The sequence below is a fragment of the Numida meleagris genome, chromosome 6 (genome assembly GCF_002078875.1).
Source record: "Numida meleagris isolate 19003 breed g44 Domestic line chromosome 6, NumMel1.0, whole genome shotgun sequence".
Taxonomy (NCBI): Eukaryota; Metazoa; Chordata; class Aves; order Galliformes; family Numididae; genus Numida; species Numida meleagris.
In genome coordinates, this window is record NC_034414.1 from 13822158 (window position 1) to 13845282 (window position 23125).

The 23125-nt window shown below is 49.4% G+C and overlaps 1 protein-coding gene across 4 annotated transcripts; it reads right to left on the reverse strand.

Moving 5' to 3' along the window:
* Positions 3140–23094, reverse strand: TSPAN32 (tetraspanin 32). 4 transcript variants are annotated; one of them, XR_002440550.1, is made up of 8 exons: positions 22004–23094; positions 20621–20735; positions 20001–20098; positions 16966–17040; positions 6975–7192; positions 6427–6519; positions 5670–5753; positions 3140–4251 (listed from the first exon to the last, which is right to left on the reverse strand). XR_002440550.1 is itself a non-coding variant. In XM_021403116.1 (8 exons), exons 1-8 carry the CDS (start codon positions 22481–22483, stop codon positions 4156–4158), a joined length of 1086 nt encoding a protein of 361 aa, XP_021258791.1. In that variant the 5' UTR covers positions 22484–23092; the 3' UTR covers positions 3140–4155. The 4 variants fall into 4 exon arrangements, 3 of the variants coding, with proteins under 3 accessions (XP_021258791.1, XP_021258790.1, XP_021258792.1); XM_021403116.1 differs by having other exon boundaries at positions 7148–7192; positions 22004–23092; XM_021403115.1 differs by having other exon boundaries at positions 7091–7192; positions 22004–23086.

The window sequence follows — 23125 nt, forward strand, 5'->3', positions numbered from 1 at the left end:
ACTGTTTCTCAAGCATGTGCGTGCTATCAGATATAGCCTTTCCCCCCTATGCTGTACAGGCTACAAAGTATCAGAAATGCATTTCAAAGTCTCCCAGCAGCCTGACCCGATCTTTCTAAGCAGGCTGCTCTGTAAGTCAAACTGATTTGCACAAATTTGTGCATGTCGCATCCTGGGATGGAGTGCAGGTGCTGTGCACAGGGCTGGGGAATTCCCTTGTATAGAGGATGAGTTAAATGCGGGTGCTCTGTGGGACACGCGGTTAGCGCCAGTTCGCTTACCCAGAGGGCAAACCTGTGAAGAAAATATCTATTGGGGAAGTTAAAAAAGGAGAAAAAAGAAATAACAAACAAACAAACCCCACGCTTTCCTCCAGGAGCAGCCATTTAAGTGTGTTTTTACCGTTACGTTTTTGAGCAGAGTAAAGGAGCAGAGAACAGAGGTGCTCGGTGTGTTTCTTCCATCTGCTGGTCTGTCTCCCTTGTCCTCCTCTTCCTTCCCTGCTTTTGATGCTGTTATAAAGGTCAGTGTCATGCTTGTGGCTTTGGCACGGCCACCACCTATGGGTATGACTCATGGGGCCCCAGCGCAGGCACAGGGATGAGCTGCATCCCAGCCCCATGCGTTCCTGATGGCTTCTGCAGGGGGATACCAGCAGCTCTACCCTACACAGACCCCAACTGGGCTTTGGGAAAAGCCTCGTCCACCACAGGGTCCCCATCAATGGTCTGCGTGGGGAAGATGAGCTCTGGACTGAAGCATATAGAATCACAGAACATCCTGAGTTGGAAGGGACCCTTAAGGATCGTTGAGTCCATCTCCTGTCTCCACACAGGGCCACCCAAAAATCAGACCACGGTGATGCTTCCTCTGCTCCCAGACAGTGGGACAACGCCCGGGGGGAACAGTGGAGCCGGCTCTGGTGGGGTGAGCAGGGCAGAGAGCTTCCCATCCGTCTTTGCTTGCTGCATCCCCATGTTCCCTTGCTGGGTAAGCGAGGACCTGTAGCTGCACCTTGAGTTTGTGCTTCTGATAACTCCTGCAGCGGTTCTCTCCATGCGGACTGACACTTTCAATATTTACAGCAGCGTATCTATGGTGACAGGCAGGTTACATAAAGAGGAGAAGGAGGGCAGTGACGAAGGGCAGCAGCAGCTTCCGGAGCTGCTGTTGTTTTGCTGCAGGTACTGCTTCCAGAGGCACCGCTTGTGAATAGGAGAGAGAAAGCAAACCCAAGCAGGTTCCTATTTCAACACTGACATTTCCTCTTCTTCCCCAGCACAGCCAGGAGGGTGAGAGCCCAGCTTAGCAGCGCGGGGAGCTGCTGCTGTGCCAGCCATGTATAATTCATCAGCAGGTGAATAGAGGCTGCAACAGCTCAGTGCTGATGTAACACGGCTAAAAAGAAAACCAGTGTGTCTGCAAGCAAGCTGGTGTGCCTCGGGGTTAAACAACAGCGGTACTTAGCGATGCTAAGGAGAGCAAGAGGGGGAGTTTGCCTTAGGAAGATGCAAGCAACCTAAGGGAAGGCAACAGTGAGAGCTAGCGGTGAGCCTGGGCTCTGCCAAGCCCTCTCACCCACGTTTGCCATGTTACAAGGCTTCAGGACTCACACAGCAGCATGAGCTCAGGGTTTGAATTAAGGTTGCACAGCAAAGGGGAAGTTACAATTAGGTGGCAGCCAGCATTGACTGCGGGGCAGGATATAGCAAAGCACTTTGAAGCCTGAAATATTCCCACCGTCCCCACAACCGACTTCCTCTTCAGGCTCAGCTTAACTGCTTAACCTGGGCTTTGCACAAGGGCTCTGAATCCTTGACATTTTGTTTCTCTTTGCAGAAGCCCCACACATCCTCAGCTGCTGTGCAAGGCTTTTTCCCATTTGCCTGTAGTGCCGCAGGAGAAGTGAATGCAAAAAGCTGCACCTACTGCTTGATATGAGCAAGCTGTGGCCTTAGAAAGCATGGCCAGGATGTTTATGGGCACATGGTGAGTCCTATGGGAGGCTTTGACCCCTTCCTATCCCTTCTCCACAGCTAGGTAAGAGGAGGCAAACAAGGGCTACAACTTCCCTGGGAAATGGGAATAAAGAGCATGAGATACAGAACAACCGTTTGTAGGGGGGCATTATAATTTGTTTGGATATTTCATACAACAACAACAACAAAAATTCAAACCCCATCTGTGGCTATGGAGCAGTGGAAAGAGAGGGACTTCCAGCCCTGCTGGGATAAGAAACTGTGGCCTCCCAGCCTGCCTCGTTGGGACAAAGTGGCCTGGGTGCTAATGCCCGTGCAGCTGCAAGGGCAACATCTCTTCCCAGCACCACAAGGCTCACCAAGGGCAGCCCACCACAAACAGCCCAGCACAGCATAGTGCAGAAGAGAAGGAATGACAGCCTTCAGCAAGAGACTGGTTTTTATTGAAGACAGCAGGAGTCATGTGTGCTGCCAGCTGGCCTGAGGAATGACAACAGCAGTAGCCTTGATAATAACAGCCAGAGCTCACTGCGGAGACTGCCTCTCTGGAGAGCGATGTACTTAAGAACCCCTACATACGTATATCTGAATCTCTTCCCACCACCAGTATGTAGGCATGATTGCAGGTGCAACTGCAGGCTAGGCATATTACTACAAAACTCCTGCTCAAGTGGGGCTGGTGACTGCCAGGATGGAGCTGGCTGATGCTCCACAGCGCTTTGGACTTGATTCTGCCTCCAAAACCCCCATGGAATCTCTGCTCGTACCGGGGAGAAGGACAAGGAGCCCTGGCTCTTCCTCCCTCCATGCCATTCTTTCCAATGCAAAACATCTGCAACCATGTCCAAATGCTAACCAGGTCTGGGGAGATGCTGCAAGCTGTACGGCTGTTTTCACGCATGCAGCAGTCCACATTGAAGGCCTGGAACTGTCCTGAACATCGGCATGGGGTTTCCCTCTTTTATCTCAATAAGATGAGATCATCTCAGGAAGCTGAGACAATCTCAGTTACCACTTACTGTTTTCACAGGTAAAAGCCACAGCAAAGGAGGGAGGTGAAAGCTAGTTCAACAGACATTTTCCATCGCTGTAACTCACAGCAGATTTTCCAGCAGGAACTAAATCTATTGCTGTGATGGTTTTCAGCTCAGAAGTGGCTCTGCCTCCTTGCAATGAGGGCAAAGCACACCAGGAAGCCATCATTCCAGCTCAGCTGAGGCTTTTCAAATTCCTCCTTATTGTTGATAAGGAGGAGAGAAGAGGAAGTGGACATTGTTGTGTTTTACGTGGCTGGAGATCAGTCCGTTTCTCCTTAATTTAAACACAAGCCCTGCATATGTTCAATATCAAAGTCCTTTTGTATTTCACAGCAGTGTGGTAGGTTAGCAAAGTCAGAAAGAGACAGAATTGAGGCAGTATGTTGAAGGAGCCCATGTGAAATTAGTGCAGCATCTAGGAGGCTGACCAAATCCTAAGAATTTCAAAAACTCAAAGAAGGAAGATACAGAAGGATATGTCCTTATTCCGCTTGGTTGTTTCAAAACTCATACACTACTTTGATTTTCTTTTTTTCCTCACTTTATACCAAGAGTTCCAGCAATGCTTTGAAAGAGGGGAAAAAACAGTAGTGGTGGCTGGGTGCTGACGTACTCCAGGGTGGTCTGAAACCTGCCCAAAGGCAATGATGAACACTGTCCCAGGTAGGAGAGCACAGCTCCTTTTTTTCAATACCACACCCAATGTACACGTATTTTCCAATGGCAGATTGGTCCCACGCTGTGGTCCAAAGCTCTCACCCTAGAGAAGTCACATCTTCTGGGGTCACAGGAAACTTCTCGTATGACAGTGCAGAAGTTTGGTTTAATGCTATGATTTTGGACGGGCTTTATTTAGGTTCTGTCCTAAGGCGCTATGTGTGTTCTCCTTGTGCTACACTCTGTCCTTCTCCCAGTGAGATAACCCGCATCTCCAAACCCAGGTGCATCTCAGTCCTCATCCATTCTCAGCAAAGATGCAGGACTGCTGTTCCCCAGTGTTCCACCCAGATGGAGCAGCTTGGAAATGCACACAGGCAAGCGATGCAACGCCTTCCTGGAGGATTGGTGGAGGAGTCCAGGCATCAACCTGCAATGAGATCTGGCTCTGCCTGGTAGGGAAGCCTGGGAGAGACAGGGTTCTACCTTCCTCGCAAGGTGTATTTGCCCTTCCGGCCCAGGTTGTTGCTGAAGTGGATGGAGAACCAGAGGAAAGAAGTCAGAACCATCCCATAAACCTAAAAGGAAATAGATGAGATGGGCAAACAATTAAATGCTGACTGGAGGAGAATGCTCCAGCTGTGCAAACAAGTGATCCTAATTGTTGCCTGCTGGTCCGCTTGGCGCTTCTGAACTTGATATGTATGCAAGTGTCAGACTTGTTCTTGAGGGAGCTTTTTTCCACTAAAAGGGTAAACATAGATTCCAACATGGGATAGAGGAAAAAAAACCTCACATGGCTAAAGCATCTGATTGGAATTAGCACAGCACGGCTCAGGCTCAGTCCTAAAAATATCCAAAAGTGAGAAGAAGCCAGGAAACTCAGACTTCAAACTCCTGCCTCAAAACGTTCCTCCATGCAAACAAACATACATCTCTCATAATAGCCCTTTGTGTATATCACGGAGAGAGAAAAAAATCCTCATGCATTGTTTGGCATAAAAACAACAAAAAATAAGCCCCCAGCACATGCACAGTGCAAATGCAGAAGACAGCACGCTTCCTCTGTACGGCGCTTTTCCGACGAGTACACGGTGCTGCCCCTGATCACGTCTCAGGATTTGCACAGGCAGCTTATCAAAGTGTGCATGTTGCAGGAGGCGTAACAAGGGCTGCAACAACATGCCCTAAGCTGGCCTTATTGTGCAGACCGGCGGGGACACGTCTGCCGCAGGGATGGGGACATCAGAGCGGTGGTCCCAGGCGGTGCACTTCGCTCCGCATCCGGCCATCACAATGGCCACACTCACGGTGGGATTTCCTTTAATGCACACTTCAAAGGCTTTCTTGCATTATCTGGCTATAACATCGAGTTGTGGGGAGAAATGTGGTATAATAAAAGTATACGAATAGAAGAATACAAAATACTCCACTTGCGTGGCTATAGCTTAAGCGAAATTTCTCCTGTACCCAAGGATAATTAGAAAGCAACACTAGATATTCATACATGACTTTCCATTATGCATCAGCTATACGTCCTGAGGATTTTCTGAGCAAGAGCTCAGCGGTGCTAAGATCCAATAAAGCCTTAATGCTAAAGCTCTGTGTGCATGTACGTAATTCCATGTAAGTAGAAATGTACCTATAACATTGCCTGACGGCTTTCCTAGCCTACTACTAGCAGTATGAAATACTGAAAAAAAAATGTGATTCTCCGGGTTTTCTTGAGATGGAGTCTTCTAATCTCTATTGTGCCAAGGTGGACCCAAATCCCCAAATACACGCTGGTCAGGAGAACTTTCTCCATCGTAAAAGCAGCATGGAGATACCACAGCAGATAAAACCTATTCATTTTCTAATTTCCATGGTGGAGGCCATCACCACTTATTTTTCCACCGCTCATCTCCAAAACCACCCAAACCCCTCGGTACTTGGGGCTTATTTAGGATACAAGTCCCTTGTGGGGCCAGGAGCATGCAGGAACGGGCACAGCTACCGTGAAGCCAATGGTGATGCCCAGGAGTGTGGAGACTAAGCCCATGTGCTTCTTCAGGAAGCCATGCATCTCTTGTAGGCAGTCCTGGAAGGAGAGAGACACCTCTTACAGTGTGGCAGGAGCTCAGGTGGGTAGACAAACACCTACAGTATATTTTCCATTACTACAGTATGCCTACAATTTTCTTACTACGATACATTTCAGACTGCGGCACAATTTGAGGCCATTCCCTCTCATCCTGTCAAGACACAACAGCAATGTTTCTGCGTAGCTGTAGCAACATCATTTGTTTTTCCTAGGGACAACTCATGTTCTGATGCTGGCAGCCTCAGCTGGTTTTGTTACTCCAGTGAGAAAAAGCATACAAGAGATTTACTCAGTCTATGAAGTCTATGTTACAACTTCAATGCATACACAGTCTAATACTGGAGGGCTCTTCATCACTTTATTGGCATATTGTGACGAAGTATAAAGCCTGCTTGATGAAGCTACTGCTGGACAACATAATCCTGCTTTACGACTTTCTCATTTAAATTTTTAATACCTGTTTAATGCCCTTGGGAAAAGGAATTATAGTCATCGTGTGCTCTTTCAACATTTGCTGTTAGCAGAACACGTTTTAAGCCTTAGAGACCAGAACCACGTGACAAATTCAACAGTGTTTTTCCATCGGACCCGTGCCTGTATTACCACACAACCTCCACACATGCAGAAGATAAGGAGGAGGCCAGAGAGAAGCAACAGAAAAGCAACTTACCCGTCCAGCAGCCCACACTGTGCTGGGAGGGCACAGCCTGTGCTCAACAGCAGCTGTGTCTCCAAGCGGGGAGTGCTTCCCACAGCACAGAAACTGCAAGAGAGGACAGGGTGGGTAAATGGGGCTGTGAGGAGCAAAGCAGGCAGGCAATCACAGCGATGGAAGCTAAACACACAACAGTAGACAAGTATTGTTTTACCATCAAAGTGGTGAAACTAAGCAGGTGCCTACCATGCTATGCATTCCATGTCATTGGATTTGGGAGCTTCCTAGCAACCTCCAGCATCGCAAAAGCTCATATGTTATCATAGAATCATCTGAATTGGAAGAGACCCTTAAGGGTCATCTGGTCCAAATCCCCTGCAATGAACAGGGACATCCACAGCTAGATCAGCATGCTCAGAGCCCTCTCTGATCTTCATCAGCAATAGTCTCAAGGGTAGACAGAGGTAATCAAGTCCAAATAGTTCTGTTGGATTATGTAGAATTCCCACCCTCTCCATACTTGACTGAGGATGCTAGGAAGGTATACATATCTGCTCTCATACCGCATACAGACATGGCAATAGGCTGGTTCCAAGGGAAAACAGTAATGCAGCACTGTTTGAATCAATGGGGAGATACTCCAGAACAAGGATTCTGTGAAGTCTGGACGATAGCTTACTACTTCGTGGATGACAGTCAGCTCATGCCATCTGGAGCTGGAGCCGTTCCTCCTCACCTCCTCATACATGAGGTCGTACACATCCAGCATGCTGTCCTCCACCTGCAACAGAGGCAGACATCTGTACAGTGCACCAAGACAAGCACAGCAGCTGCCCAATTAGCTGATGGCTGAAGCCTCTGGCCAGTTTTGGATGCACTGTCAAAGAAATATGTCACAGGCACCTATGTTTCTTTATGTGCTTCCACATCCCTCTGTGTCCTGCCAGGGAGAAGTGACACTACCTTGTTCTGAAAAGAGGTTATAAGGACAAGTATTTGCTACCTTGCTAAAACATAAAGGTGAGAGCACCTCTGATGGACAGCATTACCCCACAATGATGGATGAGTTCCTCTGAATTACACCCAAAAAATAACAGAGTGACTCAGTGGTGAATCAGATCCTAAATATTTACTAAAGGTTTGAGAACTTGCAGCTTGACAAACCCCAGCCAACTCCTGCTCGGGTTTCAATGGAAAAATATGACAATTTTAGCGCCAGGAATAAAAAAACCAAACAGATTTATTTCTTCCTTTCATTTCCCCTTGCTTCCCTGCCTGTGTTGATCTGAATGGGCCGAAGACAATGCTTGGCTCTTGGAGCAGAGAATTGATCTGTAGGACAGAGGGAATGGGGAGGAACGAGGTTCCCTGGAGCAAGACTGTCTCTCTGCACTCCACTCTGGATCTGTGCACCATCCTTCCTCTAGGAAAAACTTCAACCTCAATAAAAAGCTAAACATCCAAGCTTTCCTAACTTCTGGTATGCCATGAACCAGCTTCCCAGCAGCAGCAATTAAATGAATGAATTCAGTAAAAAGCTTATTTCCACTGAAGAACTGGATTAAGAACAATGAAAAAAGGATAACTTTTCATCCTACTCTCGTGGTGTTGTCACTTTTCTATCCCTCATTACCCATAGTCCTTCCAGTACCTGAAGGAGCCTACAGGAAACTGGGGAAGGACTGAACTGAACTGGGGAGGGAGTGTAGCGATGGGGTGAGGGTAATAGCTTTAAACTAAGAGAGAGGAGACTTAGGTATATACTTAGATATAGAGAAGAAATCCTTTGCTCAGAAAGCAATGTGGCTGCCCAGAGAAGCTGTGGATGCCCCATCCCTGGAGGTACTCAAGGCCCTGAGCAGCCTGATCCAGTGGAAGAGCGATCATACAAGGTCCCTTCCAACTCAAAGCGTCCTACGATTCAAAATAGTCTGCTGTAGATAGCATATTCTCTGCACTGCATTGTAAGTACAGCGAGCAGTGCAGCTGCACGCAGTACTTCACAGAACGCAATCAGATGAAAACCATTTCCAAAGAGACTTCTTATTTTAGACGCCCCGCAATGACACCGAGCATTTTGACTGAGGCTGTTTGAAGGGAGATGATGGAAAAGGTTGAAGGAACGAGATTCTCACAACAAACCTACAGCAGAAAATTCTTCCAACTGCAGGAAACAGTGAGGGAAGAGCTGCAGGCAGGCACTGCTTCACAGCCTTCTCAACCACAGCCATGGAGATAACGATGAGAAGAGAATAATCTCCAGACATATAATGGCTACTGAAGACTTCAATTAAACAGTGTTCCTGAGCTTGCTTCTGAGCTGGGTTCTTAGTTAGGTACTGATTTCTCATTTTCCCAAGCAGCCTCCAAGAAGCAAAAACACAAAGGATTAAATGGAAATTATTTTATAGCAATAATTTCCTTTTAGAACATGTGTCTGGGCAAGCCCGAGAGTACAATCTGCTGATTAGCCCTTCTCAATGCTTCTATCCAGCAACTGCATCTAGCGTTTGTTTCCAGCATTTATCTGAATACACGATTCAGACCGCAGTAAGGCACCAAACATCCAGCTACAAAGCCTGCTTTTTTTTTTTTTAATACTTTTTCAAATAAAGAGCGAATTGACTGTAGTTTCTCCACATCATCTTTCTGAGTTTTCTTGATTTTGGAGGGGAAAATAGCTGTCTTAAGATAACGTGGTGGTTTGTTTTCACAGATTACTGCAGAAAGCTTTCTAGTTTAAGCATTGCAATGATAGGCGTCAAGTCCTAAATCCCTATATTTATCACTGCTGTTTCCTTCTGTGCAGGGGACCATGCCCTGGATCATAGGAGAGGTCTGGTTTAACAGGAGGACACGGCAAAAGGTTGCAGTAATAAGTCACCATCTCAGCAACTTCTCTGCCTGAGATGGGGTTACGTTTGTGCTCAGAGCTCAGCCATCGTGCATGGCAGCTTCTACCCAGACCAAAATTGCACGTAGCCTCATGCATGTCTAATGATGGGAAAAAATAAAAACTGAAAGTGTGAGACAAAGCCACCAGGCGGGTTCGTGACACAGCCTTACTCATGACAGCATTTATTTCGTTCAGGAGACACAAATTCATCCCTAAACTTTCCTGGGAGCAGGAACACGGCACAGTGAGGAGCGAGAGTGCTTCACTGCTTTGCACCAAATTGCCATAAATTCCTATCACACACTCCACTAAAGGGCAACTTTCATTCCATCACCCCAAAATGATTGCTTTTTTCTTGCAGCAGGTGTTGGAGAAAAAAAATAGTTAATCAGGGTGCTTTCTCTCCCAATTAGGCAACCAGATGCTTTTTGAGCGGTTATGCTGATACTGCTCACAACGCGCTTTAAGAAAGCCACAGCTGCGCCTCATCCTTTAATAACTCAGCAGGTAACACGTGACGAGTGGATACAGCTAGAGAAAAGAAAGCGTGTCTGGGCTTCCCCTGCAGAGGTCCTACACTTCCATCCCAACATTTTCACCACTCTGGTCACATGGGTTTTCCTGTTCCTGATGATACACTGATGACTTACTGCATGATTCAAAGCTGCTGAGAATGCACGCTGTGAGCTGAGGTCAGTGGCTCAGCCTCTGGATGGAGATCGGTGGCAAGTGCTTTACTCTCAGTGGTCAATCCATGCTCTTTGATATCTTCATCAATGACATCAACACTGGGATCGAGTGCTCCCTCAGCAAGCTTGCAGACGAACACCAAGATGTGTGGTGCAGTCAACACACCTGAGGGACAGAATGCCATGCAGAGAGACCTAGACAGGCTTGTGCTGTGGGCCCAGAAGAACCTCATGAGGTTCAACAAATCCAAGTGCCACGTCTTGTACCTGGGTCACGGCAACCTCCACTAACAATCAGTACTAGCTGAGGGACGTAAGGATTGGGCACAGCCCTGCCAAAAAGGACTTGATGGTACTGTTGGATGGGAAGCTGGACATGAGACAACAATGCACCCTCGCAGCACAGAAAGCCAACTGTGTCCTGGGCTACATCAAAGGATGCATGGCCAGCAGGGAGAGGGAGGTGATCCTGCCCCTCTTCTCTGGGCTGGTAAGACCTCACCTGGAGTACTGCATCCAGATGTGGAGTCCTCAGGGCAGGAGATGTGGATCTGTTGGACCATGTCCATAGGAGGGCCTCAAAAATGATCCAAGGGATGGTACACCTCCCCTACGAGGACAGGCTGAGAGAGCTGGGGCTGTTTAGCCTGGAGAAGGCTCTAGGATACCTGAGAGCAGCCCTTCAGTATCTAAAGGAGTTACTATAAGAAAGAGGAGGACAGACTCTTGGGCAGGATCTGTTGCGACAGAACAAGGGGAAACAGTTTCAAATTGAAAGAGAAGTTTAGGCTGCGTATAAGGAAGAAGTTTTTTACAAGGGCAGTGAGGCTCTGGCACAGGTTGCCCAGAGAGGTGGTGAAAGCTCCATCCCTGGGGATACTGAAGGTCAGGCTGGACGGGGCTCTGAGCACCTGATCAAGTGTAGGTGCCCCTGTTCATTGCAGGGGAGTTGGACCAGATGGCCTTTAAGGATCCCTTCCTACTCAAAAGATTCTATGATTCTGGGAGTATTTCTGGCAAAGATATCCTCATTCCAGTGCTTATCTGTTTAAAAAAAAAAAGTGAGAGCTGAAGATGGAGCATCAGCTGGGCCTGGGCTTGAGAAAAATCTCCAGGTTAAGTGGTAAGGAGGTCACACCTTAGAGTAATTCTTTTCCCAGAAGAAGCCTGGCAAAATGTTCCAACTCTAAATTAGTCAAATAACCGCTGTCTCCCGTGTCTGTCTGCATTCCTTAATGAAACATTCATTTAGGGATGATAGAGATAGGTTAGCAGATGCAACAAATGGAAAACCATCACTGAGATTGATGCGGCTGACATCAAGCAACTTAATAGAGCAGCATTTTTCACTTAGAGTAAAAGAACGAGGGAATTTTGAGCCTGTTTATTATGCTCTATACCCCTTACACTCCCTAAAGAAGCAGAATTTATGATTTCAGGAAAGCATTTAGTCCGTCTAAACCACTAGTGTTCTTTCACATCTGTCCATCGCTGCCGAGAGGGATGCGTTTGGTGTCAAGTAAGGCAGTGTTTTAAGATGTGAAACTGGAATAATGTGGTCATCACCCTCTACATCCTTCCTTGTTCCAGTACGAAAAGCCAGTCATGGCAACTCGGTGGAGCTTTATGCTTCCCTAACAGCACTTCAGCTCCCTTCCTCACCCCCGCATCGGGCTTCCTCCAGCTGAGTGCTCACAGCTGCAGAAACACGGCCAGCATGCAAAGCAGAGCAGCTCGGAGTCCCCGCCTCCAGATGGGTGAGATCAGGAGATGCTGCTCCCCTCGGATGCTGGCAGTCACTGGAGACCACTGATAGAATAAGAGCAGGGAGACCCAAATGAATATTTTAGCTAAGTGGTTTTCAGCTGATACATATATGTATATAATTTATTATTATTATTTTTAAATAACTCATGCACCTTCCCCCTCTTAACGGTTTTGGGACAGGAACAGTCTTTTTGTTCATCACTGACAGTATATGCAAATAGAGAGGGGAAACAAAAGCCACTCTGAAACCATGAAGTCCACAGCGGCAACACTTTGCTGAACCATTTCTCTCCGATTCCAGCACCTTCTGCTGTTCTAAGTGGTTTGCACACGGAGCTGATGAAAACGCTGACCTGCTTTGCTGCTCTCCTCCCATCTCAGTGTTGCCTTCCCGAAACACAGATGCAGGCAGAGCTCCTCCAGGGGCAGAGCCCGGCTCAGAGCAGCAGCACCGGCAGCCAAAGTGCTCAGCAGCTGCCAGCTCCGGGGCTGGTGACTCACTGCTTCCCAGAGCAGGGGCACAGCTCTGTTTCTGCAGGGGGAATGCTGCCTGGAGGCAGGCGAGCACCAAACCACACCAGTCTCCAGTGCACGAGCTGAGTACCCCACTTGCCAAGCAGGTCACATATATGGATGTATGTACTTGTACAGACGCACACAGAATCATTTGAGTTGGAAGGGACCTTTAAAGGAGAGCTGGCCCAACTCCCCTGCAATGAGCAGGGACACCTACAGCTTGAACAGGGTGCTCAGAGCCCCATCCGGCCTGACCTTGAATGCCTCCTTTCAGCTGCTGTTAAGCAAACCTCATTTCCCACCTCCACACCCTAAACCAACAGCAAAAGTTTGGCAGAAGTCTAGCTGGCCGAGTACTACACCAAAGGTTTCTTTCTCCTAAACTCTCCAGACCTTAGGCTGCACCTCTTGTCACAGATACCAGCCTCAGTGGGTCAAGATCCTCCTGTCTCTTTGGGTTTTGTTTTTTTTTGCTTTTTTTTTTTTTTCTTTTTAAAGCTAAGTATTTCAGTTCACAACATTTTATAGCAGAACTGCCGAACTAGGACACTCCTAAGGGTTCTCACAGCTGCCATCACTCAGACCCAGCCATGGAGGAACTTCTCAGCCTTGTTGTGGTCAAGCCATCTCTCACCCGCAGCATGTGAAACCAGCATCATTCAAGACCGCTTCACCACAGAAAAACGCCAAAATTTCTCTTAGCTTGAGAAAAGGAAAAAGTTGCATCGGCAACAGATCTGACCCCAGGTGAGCACCATCACCCATAGGCCATCCAGTCCAAGCCCCCTGCAATGAACAGAGACACTTACACTAGATCAGGTGCTCAGAACCCTGTCCAGCCTGACCCCGGGTGTCTCCAGGGATGGGGCACCCAACACCTCTCTGGGCCACCTCTGCCAAGGTCATGTGAGACTGTAAGAGCCACCCCATGCTGGGGTGATGGGGACCATTGGCTGGTGCTGCTGGAGGCAGCAGCTCTGGCTGCAGATCTGCACAGAGAACAGCAGAAAAGGGGCCACGGGTTCAGAGCTGGGGCAGCAATAAATAATGAAGCGTGAGTGCCTAAGCAGCGCGTCAGACAAAGGGGCGTAGTGTCTCCTACGTGATGGGAACGCAAACATGGGAGAGATGCACGATATTTAGGGAAGGGGGGGAGGGGGTTTCCCCTCCCTTTTCATTTTTCTCTTTTTTCCATACTTCTGAGAAAGCAAAAAGCTCAGTGCTTACTTCAGAGCATGAATAACACCAGGAGCATGGAAGATATCAGACTATTCATGTCGTTTTAACAGCCAAATCCCCGCTTATTGCAAAGGCTCTTGGAAGACCTCTGCAAGTGGCTGCAATCCTGTCCCAGCCCTGCTGCATCAAAAAGGAACCTGCCAGTGTGCTCAGAAAGCACTGAACCCACCTCCAGCTTGTGCTTAAGTCCCATTTAAATCATGGTGACTTAAGCTTGTGTTTAAGCATTGCCTTCGGTGGGACCATCACCCTGCATTGGACACTGTAGGAGCCGGCCCCAGCATAAACCAAGCAACCCCTACATCCAAAGGGCACGGGAAATCAGGCATGCACACCAGGAGTGTAGGCAGATACCCAGCAGATGCACACTGACAGCCTGGGCAGGGTGAAGGGGGCATGGAGCAGCAGCTCAAATCATCATCTGCTGTGAGGCTTTGGGTACATCAGCAGTTCCTTTTTTTACTTTTCCTGGCGCCCCAGGGCAAAGGGAACTGTTCCTCTAGTCCAAACCAGGAGAAGCTTGGCACCACCACTGCACCATTGCTTGGCTTCAAATGTTCCCTAGCATCAGGAAAACATAATTTAATTGCTTTTAAGCTAATATTTACTGTCTATCAAATCCATGTAATTAAGAGGCACCTTCTGATGCAGAACTGCCTCCAGCAGTTCTGTTTCTGCTGATTCACCCTCCCATCCCAACAGGCTCACGGAGCTGCTGGGAGCATTCCCTACACTGCTGCAGAGAAAAACCGAAATGCAACACTGAAGACCCCTAGGTCTTTCCCACAGCAAAGCCCAGAGCAAAGCCCCACATCTGTTTTGTGTTTGTTATCAGGAATAGCCAAAGCCCTTCTTGTCTATAATAGAGCACCCAGAAAGCTCATGGAATCATAGAATGGTTTGAGTTGGAAGGGACCCTTAAGGGCCATCTGTCCCAACTCCCCTGCAATGAACAGGGACACCTACACTAGATCAGCTGCTCAGAGGCATGTTCAGCCTGACCTTGAGTGTCTCCAGAGACTGGGCTTCCACCTCCTCCCTGGGCAACCTGTTCCAGTGCCTCACCATCCTCCCTGTAAAACACTTTTTCCTTTTATCCAATCGAAATCTCTCCTCTTCTAGTTTGAAACCGTTTCCAGCTCTTCCCTCCAGCCTCCACAGGCAGATTTCTCCAGAAGCAGTTAATGTGTGAGGAGAGAAGGAGAGCTGGCAGGTCTGCAGGAGGAGGCAGCCTCCCCTCCAGCTGTGCTAGATATGGCATAAACCTAAATCCTGGGCAGCAGTTTACGGGAAAGGAGTTGCCTTCAGAATAACTTCTTTCTTGGAAAAGAAGACTCAGCTCCTTGGCTCCAAGAATCAGGACTTCCTAACATGGCTGGAAACCATCTGAAAACCCCATCCTGTCAGTGGTTGTCACAGCTGTTCAGCCAAAGTGAGGTCATCTTTGGTACCCTCCTTCATGTGCCATTCTCCCATTGGCTGTCACTGGTGCCACTCTTCTGACAGATTTGTGACGCTCTCCCACCAGGACACAGCAAAGCCCAAGGAGAGAGCAGAAGCAGTTTGCCAGCAGGCTAATAACTGCTGATCACCACTGATCTCATAGAACTCAGTTGCACTGCCAGAGAGACAGGTGGAAGATCTGAGGTGTCACTCCTATTTGTCCTTCCCCCATTTTGTTCACCATTTTCTTCACTGAATTCCCCTGACAAGCATACACTGGAAACAAGTAGGTTATTTTCTCAATATTAACTTCTGGTTTTAATGAAGACAGATGGATGCAAAGACGATGGTACAGAAGAGTAATTGGCTGCGTGGACAGGCTCATAGAGCAAGGGATAACCACAATGCAGAGCAGAGGATTCAAGCTTTCAGGGTAAAGCACAATAAATCTCAGATTCTTGTTTTTCACATGTCTGGTATAAGTTGTTCTACAAAGACTGGTGACACTGAGTGTGTCTGGGATGCAGGTAACTTGAAAGTAAAAAAGACATGACAGATGTCTGAAAGAGCTTGAGCAGGAGCTATAGAAAGTCAGAAAAAAAACAGCAGAGGATGGGAAATGAGAAAGATTCATGTTTTGTTTACAGTGCCCAGGTCTGAGAAAGTGGAATATTTACAAATAACTTGTCTTTTTCTCCTGTTCTGCATAGCTTCTCTGTGAGAAGCAATGTAAACAAGTCTCTAGAAGAGTCAAAGGCAAGCAGGGCACCTTGCTTTCATCACGCTCAAACAACACTTCTATCTACTGCCTCTTGAAAATAACCATCAAAATCATTCTTCAGATAGACACTGGGCTTTTCCAATCTAGATAGTTTTCAATAAGAGGGCGCTGCTCTAAAAAGGAAACGTAGGTGTTTTTTAATCAAGAGGATTAAAACACAGCAAGTATCTGCTGTGGTTCTGTAGGCAGGGAAACCAGGATTGAGACACGCTCACATCTGCATTCCTTCCTCGCTAGTGAAACAAGTTTTCTCAAGCAAAACCAGATTTCTAAGTGTTTTGTAAGCGTTGCTCCTAATCAAATCTTTCCTCATTTCAAGGCCTCGTGTTAATTTTCATTTTTGCAAGAAGAGAAACCCAAGAGGATCTCCAACAGCATTTTAACTTCTCTCTCAGAAACACGGCTGGTTTTCTTTAGCTGGAAAGTAAACGTTCAACAAAAAACTCTCATCTTGCCTATGAAAAACTATTTTTGCTTTGCCTCAAACAAAACCAAAAATGAAGTACTGAAGGTAACCGTAACATGTGGATGCGTTTACGGGCAGGGCACTTGAAAAAAGAAAAGAAAAAAAAACAAGATAAGGATTTAAAGTAAAAATTCTACTGGGCCATCGGTCTCCACCCCTTGTTTGCAAAGCAGCTGGACAAACTGATAGAGGAAAAAAAAAAAATCTGCTGAGGGAATCACAAGCAAAGGGCAGGCACCAAGTGGTCAGCCCTAAGCCACAAACCGTTAGCATGTGGAAAGCTGGGTCATAAACACAGCTCCTGGGTGGTTGCCCTAGAAGTCACTAGAACTAGAGGTGGCCACAGCCCACTGCAGCCTTTGAACAGAGGCTCCCAGCTGACATTACCCAGAATTGGAGCTGATGCTGTGCAGCATGCAACATTTTGGAAAAAAATAACTTTTCAAGAGTCAAGCAACTCATTTTTCAAAAGCAACCTCCCAAAGCCACTTAAAACAAGGCTCACACCTTGTCTTACCTGGATATTTGCCCTGTCCAAGGATTTCTACAGCGAGCATCCTATTGTCCCCTCTCCCTCTGGATGCCCTACAGAGAAAGGCAGCTCTGCTCTTCCTGCAAAGGGTGGATATAACACAACACGCAGCCTATAGACCTTGATGAGGGTGGCTTAATTACCACCAGCTGCCCCTTCTAGGGTAGAAATCACTGCAAAACCTGTGAAGAAAGTCTCTTGGCATCTCCTGCAGAGGGTGCTTACCTCTGTGCTGTGCATGTACCTCCAAAAGGCAGCTGGTATTAGCCCGCAGAAGGCCAGAGCAAAGCAGAAAAACGCCTGGGGAGAAAAACACCACTGGTTACACTATGGTGAGAAAACATCCATTTGAAAATTCCCTAGGAACATATTTAGGGTGCCCACATGAGAAAGTTTGGTCAAAGCTAGAGCTGAGCATCGCTTTCTCTTGGTGTGCCCCATAATGCTGTTAGTTGTCAGGAATGGGATGCATGCTCACAGTAAGGTTGTGATTCTCCATCAGCAACCAGTGATTACAATGTGGCCATTTAAAGGGATTGACCAAAAACTCACTCGGCTTCCTATGGGGTGGTTAACCTAAATCTTCCCAAGGAATTTCATTGAGTTAAAACTCAGCTATGGGTTTCATGGAGGGGAAAAACCACCTGGATAGACCATATACACTTATAACAGGTGGATGGAGGGCATCCAGTGCTGCAGAAGGAGCTGGGCTTCCCCTGGCCCAGGTCTCAGCACTGGCCACGCTGTCCTGTTCAGACAAAAGGATGACAGAAATACAACCAAGGCCACCAAGTGCCCAAACAATGCAGCAGTGACACAGGAGGTGACCGGACTCTGTTCTCTTCCCCAGGCACAGGGCTGGAAGTCAGGCACGCTGTCTTGTTATTTGAACAAATCCGATCTCAAACAAAACCTGGACCTGACGTAAACATCGAGTGTCTGTTGTGACAGCTGGGCCAAAGGGTTTGATCACATTAAAAAAAAAAAGCGCCTGTAAAATATTTGAAAATGAAACGGGCTCATCAGACATGAGTGCGTGGCTCAGTCTGGGAGTGGTGAGTGATGAGGAACCAGCAGCACAGAGGGGCTGGCACAGGCTGCCCAGGGAGGTGATGGAGTCACTGTCCTGGAGGTGTTCGAGAACCTTGGAGATGTGGCACTGAGGGATGTGGCTCAGCGAGCATGGTGGGGGTGGGTTGATGGTCGGACTGGATGTCTTCTCCAACCTTAATGATTCTATGACTCTCTGAGCACTCCCCACAAATGATTCCCTTTGCAAGTTTTTCCACGTTTCCTCTTCCAAATGAAGATATTATGTAGCAGGGCAGAGTCACCCATCTGACCACAGCTTATTCTTCCTATTTTTTTTTCCTCCCTGTGAGTACTTCAGTAGTATGACTTGGCTGAAATCTCTTAAAAATTAAATCATTCATAGAAGTTTATCAAATTCAAGCTCAAGGGGATAAAGAAGAGTAACTTTTGCCTAAGAGGTATGGATTTTCAAAAAAAGAAAAAAGAAAGAAAAAAAACCCAGAAGCTCCCAAACCTCCACATACTGCAAGAAAGGAAAATGTGTTACATCAAATCCTGGAAACGAAAGCAAAAATGCCAGCAAGACAAATAATCAGATTGCTCCTCACTGGAACCAGCCCTTGCATTTTGCTGCCTCCTTGCACGAACCCCTAAACAAACTGCATAGGAAAGTCAATCCTTATACCTGATTTTAGATGAAAATCAGGCTTGAAAAAACAGAAAATTACTGCAGGTTGAAAAGCCCCACTGACAGCAATGGGAAAGATCTCCCATGTGAACCTGGACAGCATCCATGCGTCACCACTGGCTTTCTCCCCTTGGCTCTCCCATCCTTCCAGCATTTGCACCATCACTGTCTGTGGCTCAGCTCCACCCTAGCCCTCCAGTGTGTGCTCTCCCTTCCCTCCTGCCCACGTCTCTGGGAGCAGAGAGAGGTCCCTTGGGAGCCTGCAGCCGGTGCAAAGCAATTACATGGCTCCCAGAGCATCTCATAAATGAATTATGGGCTGTTCTCTCCTCTCGCCAGCCAAAAGGCTTTTGGAAGCGCAACTTTGTAATTACATTAGAAGGCATTTGGAGGAAGAAAAATAAAGCAAAACAAAAAACAAAAAAAAAAAAAAAAAAAAAAAGAAAAGGCAGCGCACAGCTTGCATGCGAAATGCAGAGGGGTTCCTGGACGCAGCCTCCCCACCCTCAGCCATCAATCCCTTTTCTATCCATGACCTCACTCCCAGCTTTCTGTGTGGCAAACACGAGCTGCAGCCTGTCTGAAGGAGGAACCCATCCTCAGCTCTGCCTGCTCCCAGGAGCACTGGCACACGGATGCCTTGCAGCACTGTGAGGAGATGGATTCACAGCTAAAGCAAGATGCAGAGCATGCTACTCGGTCGTCAAGGACCCTTGCAGCACTTGCCTGCAACCACACACCTGGGGACAGTAAAGCAAACAGCCTGTGCTATATGCTGGCACATTTTCCCTGCTCTCTCCCTGCCCAGCCAGCTCCCACTGCAAGGATAAACAGACACACTCCTTCTGTATGAGCAGCTCTAGCAAAATTGCCCTTTTCCTTCCTCTTCCTCCCCTACAATAGCAACATGGCCTTCGGGGGGCCCTGAGAGCTGCAGGATGTTTACATTCAGCACTGCACCACGTGTGACCAGACAAAACTGCAGCTGGAGGAGAGTCAATAAAGCTGTCACTGTTCTTCTCATTTAAGAGGAGCCTGGGGGATAATAGTCCAGGATTTTGGAACATGATATTTTATCTTTAAGAGCTCAGTTACTCAACAGCAACCAGCACCGCGGGATGCACGCAGTGATAGGATGAGTGGGAGTGGTCTTAAACTAAAAGAAGATTTAGGTGAGACATTAGGAAAAAATTCTTAGAGGCTGGTCAGGGCCTGGCACAAGCTGCCCAGAGAAGCTGTGGATCTCCCATTCCTGGAGGGGCTCAAGACCAGGCTGGACGAGGCCCTGAACAGCCTGAGCCGGTGGGGGGCAGCCCTGCCCACGGGAGGGGGTTGGAGCTGGGTGGGCTTTAAGGTCCCTTCCGACCCGAGCCACGCTGTGACTCTATGATTCCGCCGCCAAGGAGCGGGGCAGAGCCCAGCAGCATGCGGCTCCCTGCGCCGAGCCCCGAGCTCCTCCCAGCGGCCGATAGCGGCGGCACCGGGCCGGGATGCACGGGCGGGGGTAGAGGGGTGGGACGTGGGCAGACAGGGTACGCACCGTGGCCGTGAGGCACCGTGATTCCCGCACCGTGGCGACCGCGCTCAGCAGGGCTGCGAGGATCAGGGTCATGCTGAGGCAGACGCCGACGTAGAAAGCTGAAAGGAAGCCGGACAGGGGTTCTGCGGTCAGAAAGTGCATTTTGGGGAGGTGGTATAAAAAGAGCACGTCGAGGGAGCGGAATGGTTTGTGAGTTATCCATCGTCCCCCACCTGCTCTGCAGGCTGGGGGCTGCAGCAGAGGCCAGGCACCCTGAGCTGCCACGTATCTCACCCTCAGATAAGGCTGCCCCGAGGCAGGATGCTGCCAACAGCAGATGTCCCATCAGGGCTCTCTGCACAGCTATCTCCTACAGCACTCACCCACTGGCTTCCTCCCGGCACTGCAGGGCATGGCTGGGCTGGCCGAGCTGTGCACCCCAGGCTACAACCTGGGTTAGGAAGGATGAGGAGATGCTACATGCGCCTAAACCCCATAGGAAAACAGTAGGTCACGGATGATGGTGTCCCATCCGATGGAGTTGAGTGGTCATGGCGTTGGGGTGGCCAATGGCATTGATGGTTTTAGCCTCAGAGCACCTTCCCAGCCCAGCCACTGTGTTCCCCAAAGGTGTGCCATACCTGTGTGGTGGATGGCCCGGTAGGAGCTGCTCTCGAGGGCGACGTTGCTGATGGTGGAGAAGCGAAGCCCATAGCGGGTGACCGTGCTCAGAGTAGCAATGGACAGCCCCAGCAGCTGGAAGGGAAGGTTGGCAGCAAGGGAGTCACAAGGCATCAAGGTCCTACTGAGTGGCACACAGCCTCAGTGTCCAACAGCTTGCATGTACCCCAAAATGCCCTTAAAAGGACAAACTGTGGGCACTTACATATTAAAAGGATAGTTTCCGAGACAAGTACTTCCAAACGGCAGCAATTTCTGCTCACAAATAATCTCATTCATGGCACCTACAGATCCTTCATGCTGCGCGTTACTGCCTATCTCGACCCACGCCCAGCAAAACACTACGTGAAACCCCAGTTAGCTCAGATTGCTGAGGGACACTGGTCCCAGGGAGCCCCCAAGGCAGCAGCACTGAGCTCCTGGCTGTGCTGCAGCCGCTCCTCTGAGCACACAGCCCACCTCTGCCTCCCCAGATCACTTGAAAGCATTAGCTTTTAATTACACTCTTCCTAAGTCACCAAGCCTGCCACAGCTCAAAGGCGCCCAGAAGCATTCCCAATGTCCACGTTTTCCCATCAGCAGTGTGGTTTCCCCTGAACTCCCCCTGAGGCATCAGGAAGCTCCCATTGGATTTGCCTCAGAAGCTGCTAGAAAGGCTCCCCAGGACTGCTCTCCTAGAAGCAAGCAGAGTGACACCAGGACTCTTGTTTAGACCCTCCAACCACAGAAGCGAACATCTTTCACGGCTGAAAACCGCCCCTTCTGTTTTCCTTTCTCCTTCAGGCTGTGAAGCGGTGGGGGCAGAGCAGCAGCCCCAGCAAACCAGGAGTCTTTCAGCTGGGGGAACGGTGCTGGCGGCCGGCGATAACCACGCAGCACTGCGATAACTCCGGCAGCTCACTCTGCTCACCCCTCCACGCCCCAAAAAAACAGATCGTGGGAAAAGCTGCCCTTCTCTGAGCTTCAAAGCAGCCATCCTCCTCCTCACCCCAACTTTTCAGAGAGACCCCCCCCGAAAAGCCACTCGCTTACCATGACACAGAGGCTGGCAGCCATTAGCTGGCACTTGGTGCTCCTCATCCTGTGCCTCAGCCCCATGGCCCTGTCCCCGTGGGGCTGCCCGTTGGTCCCCCAGCTCCTGATAAGGCACCGGAGGAGGCACAGCCGCAGCGGGGCCTCTCGGGAAGTGCAGTTCCTCCTCCTCCTGCCCTGCATTAGCTCCTGCCCCAAGCAGCGGGCTCCCCACAGCGTTTCAGACACTTTTCAAGCAAGGGCCGGTGTCAAAATATCCAATTTTCTCCCACCACACGTGCACACATTATCACTCCCTCCCTTCTCCTCACCTTGCAGCCCCCCCGGAATCCACAGCTGCAGCAGGGGCCTATGAGGAGAACGGCTGTGAGCCGGCGCTCAGCCCTGAGGAGCAAGAGCTGCTGGATTTCACCGGCTGGCTCAGGATCTCTTGAGCTGGTGGGAGGTGAGGTGGGCTTGGGCTGCCGCTTCTCCCAGCCCTCGGTGCATGGGGTGCTCGTGGGGTTGGGTTGGCCACGGAGTTGAGTGGCCATGGGGGGTTGAGTGGCCATGGTGCTGGGGTGGCTGTGGGAGCTGAGTGGCCAGTGGGATTGAGGTGGCCCATGCAGCTGAGAGGCCATGGTGTTGGGGGGACTGTGGGAGTTGAGTGGCCAAAGGGGTTGGAGTGGCCAATGGGGCTGAGGTGGCCGTGGGACTAGCGTGGCCAGTGGGGTTGGGGTGGCACAAAGATGCAGACCTGGGGAAGACAGTGCCAGGTCCGGGGTTTGTGCTTCAAATCCTGCAGAGTGCATTTTCCTGATGGCAAAGAAGTCCAAAGAGCAACCTGGCCATAGGGTGACTTGGCGGCTGTCGCCTTAACAATCTGCAGCTTCAGAGTCAGGGTGAAGCAGAGCAGTGGGAAATTGTTGCGGTCCTCCCATACGGCAAAGAAGGGGGGAAGAGATAAAACCGTCCCACATCAGCAGCTGCAGTAAAACAACAAAAAAGAACGAAGAGACGGGCAGAAAAAGGAAGGAAGATGCATCTTGCAGAGCAAAGATACCCAAGAGAAAGTGAGTTGCACAGGAAAAAGCGCGACACCACTCTCTCCTCGCTCTGCCCTCTCACAAAGCCCCGTGCGTGCAAGCTCCGGAGATCGCCCCAAAGCGGCCGCAGCAGGAACCCGAAGGAACCCGAAGGTGGCGGCGGTGCTGGGCAGAGCCGCGCACGTTCCGCACTAGAGGGCCCCATAGTCCCGCACAACGCTCCGACGGCCGCCGCCGGGGGTTGCACGCAGCGCCCCGTGCACAAACGAGAGGGACCGGGGAGGGGGCAAATCACTGAAGGGTCCCCTGGAGAAAGCGGGGTGCTGGCGGCGCGGAGGGCCCCCGAGGACTGCGCTGCGCTGCTCTCCGCCCCCTCCCTCCGCCTCAGGTGCCTGGGGGGTGACCGCC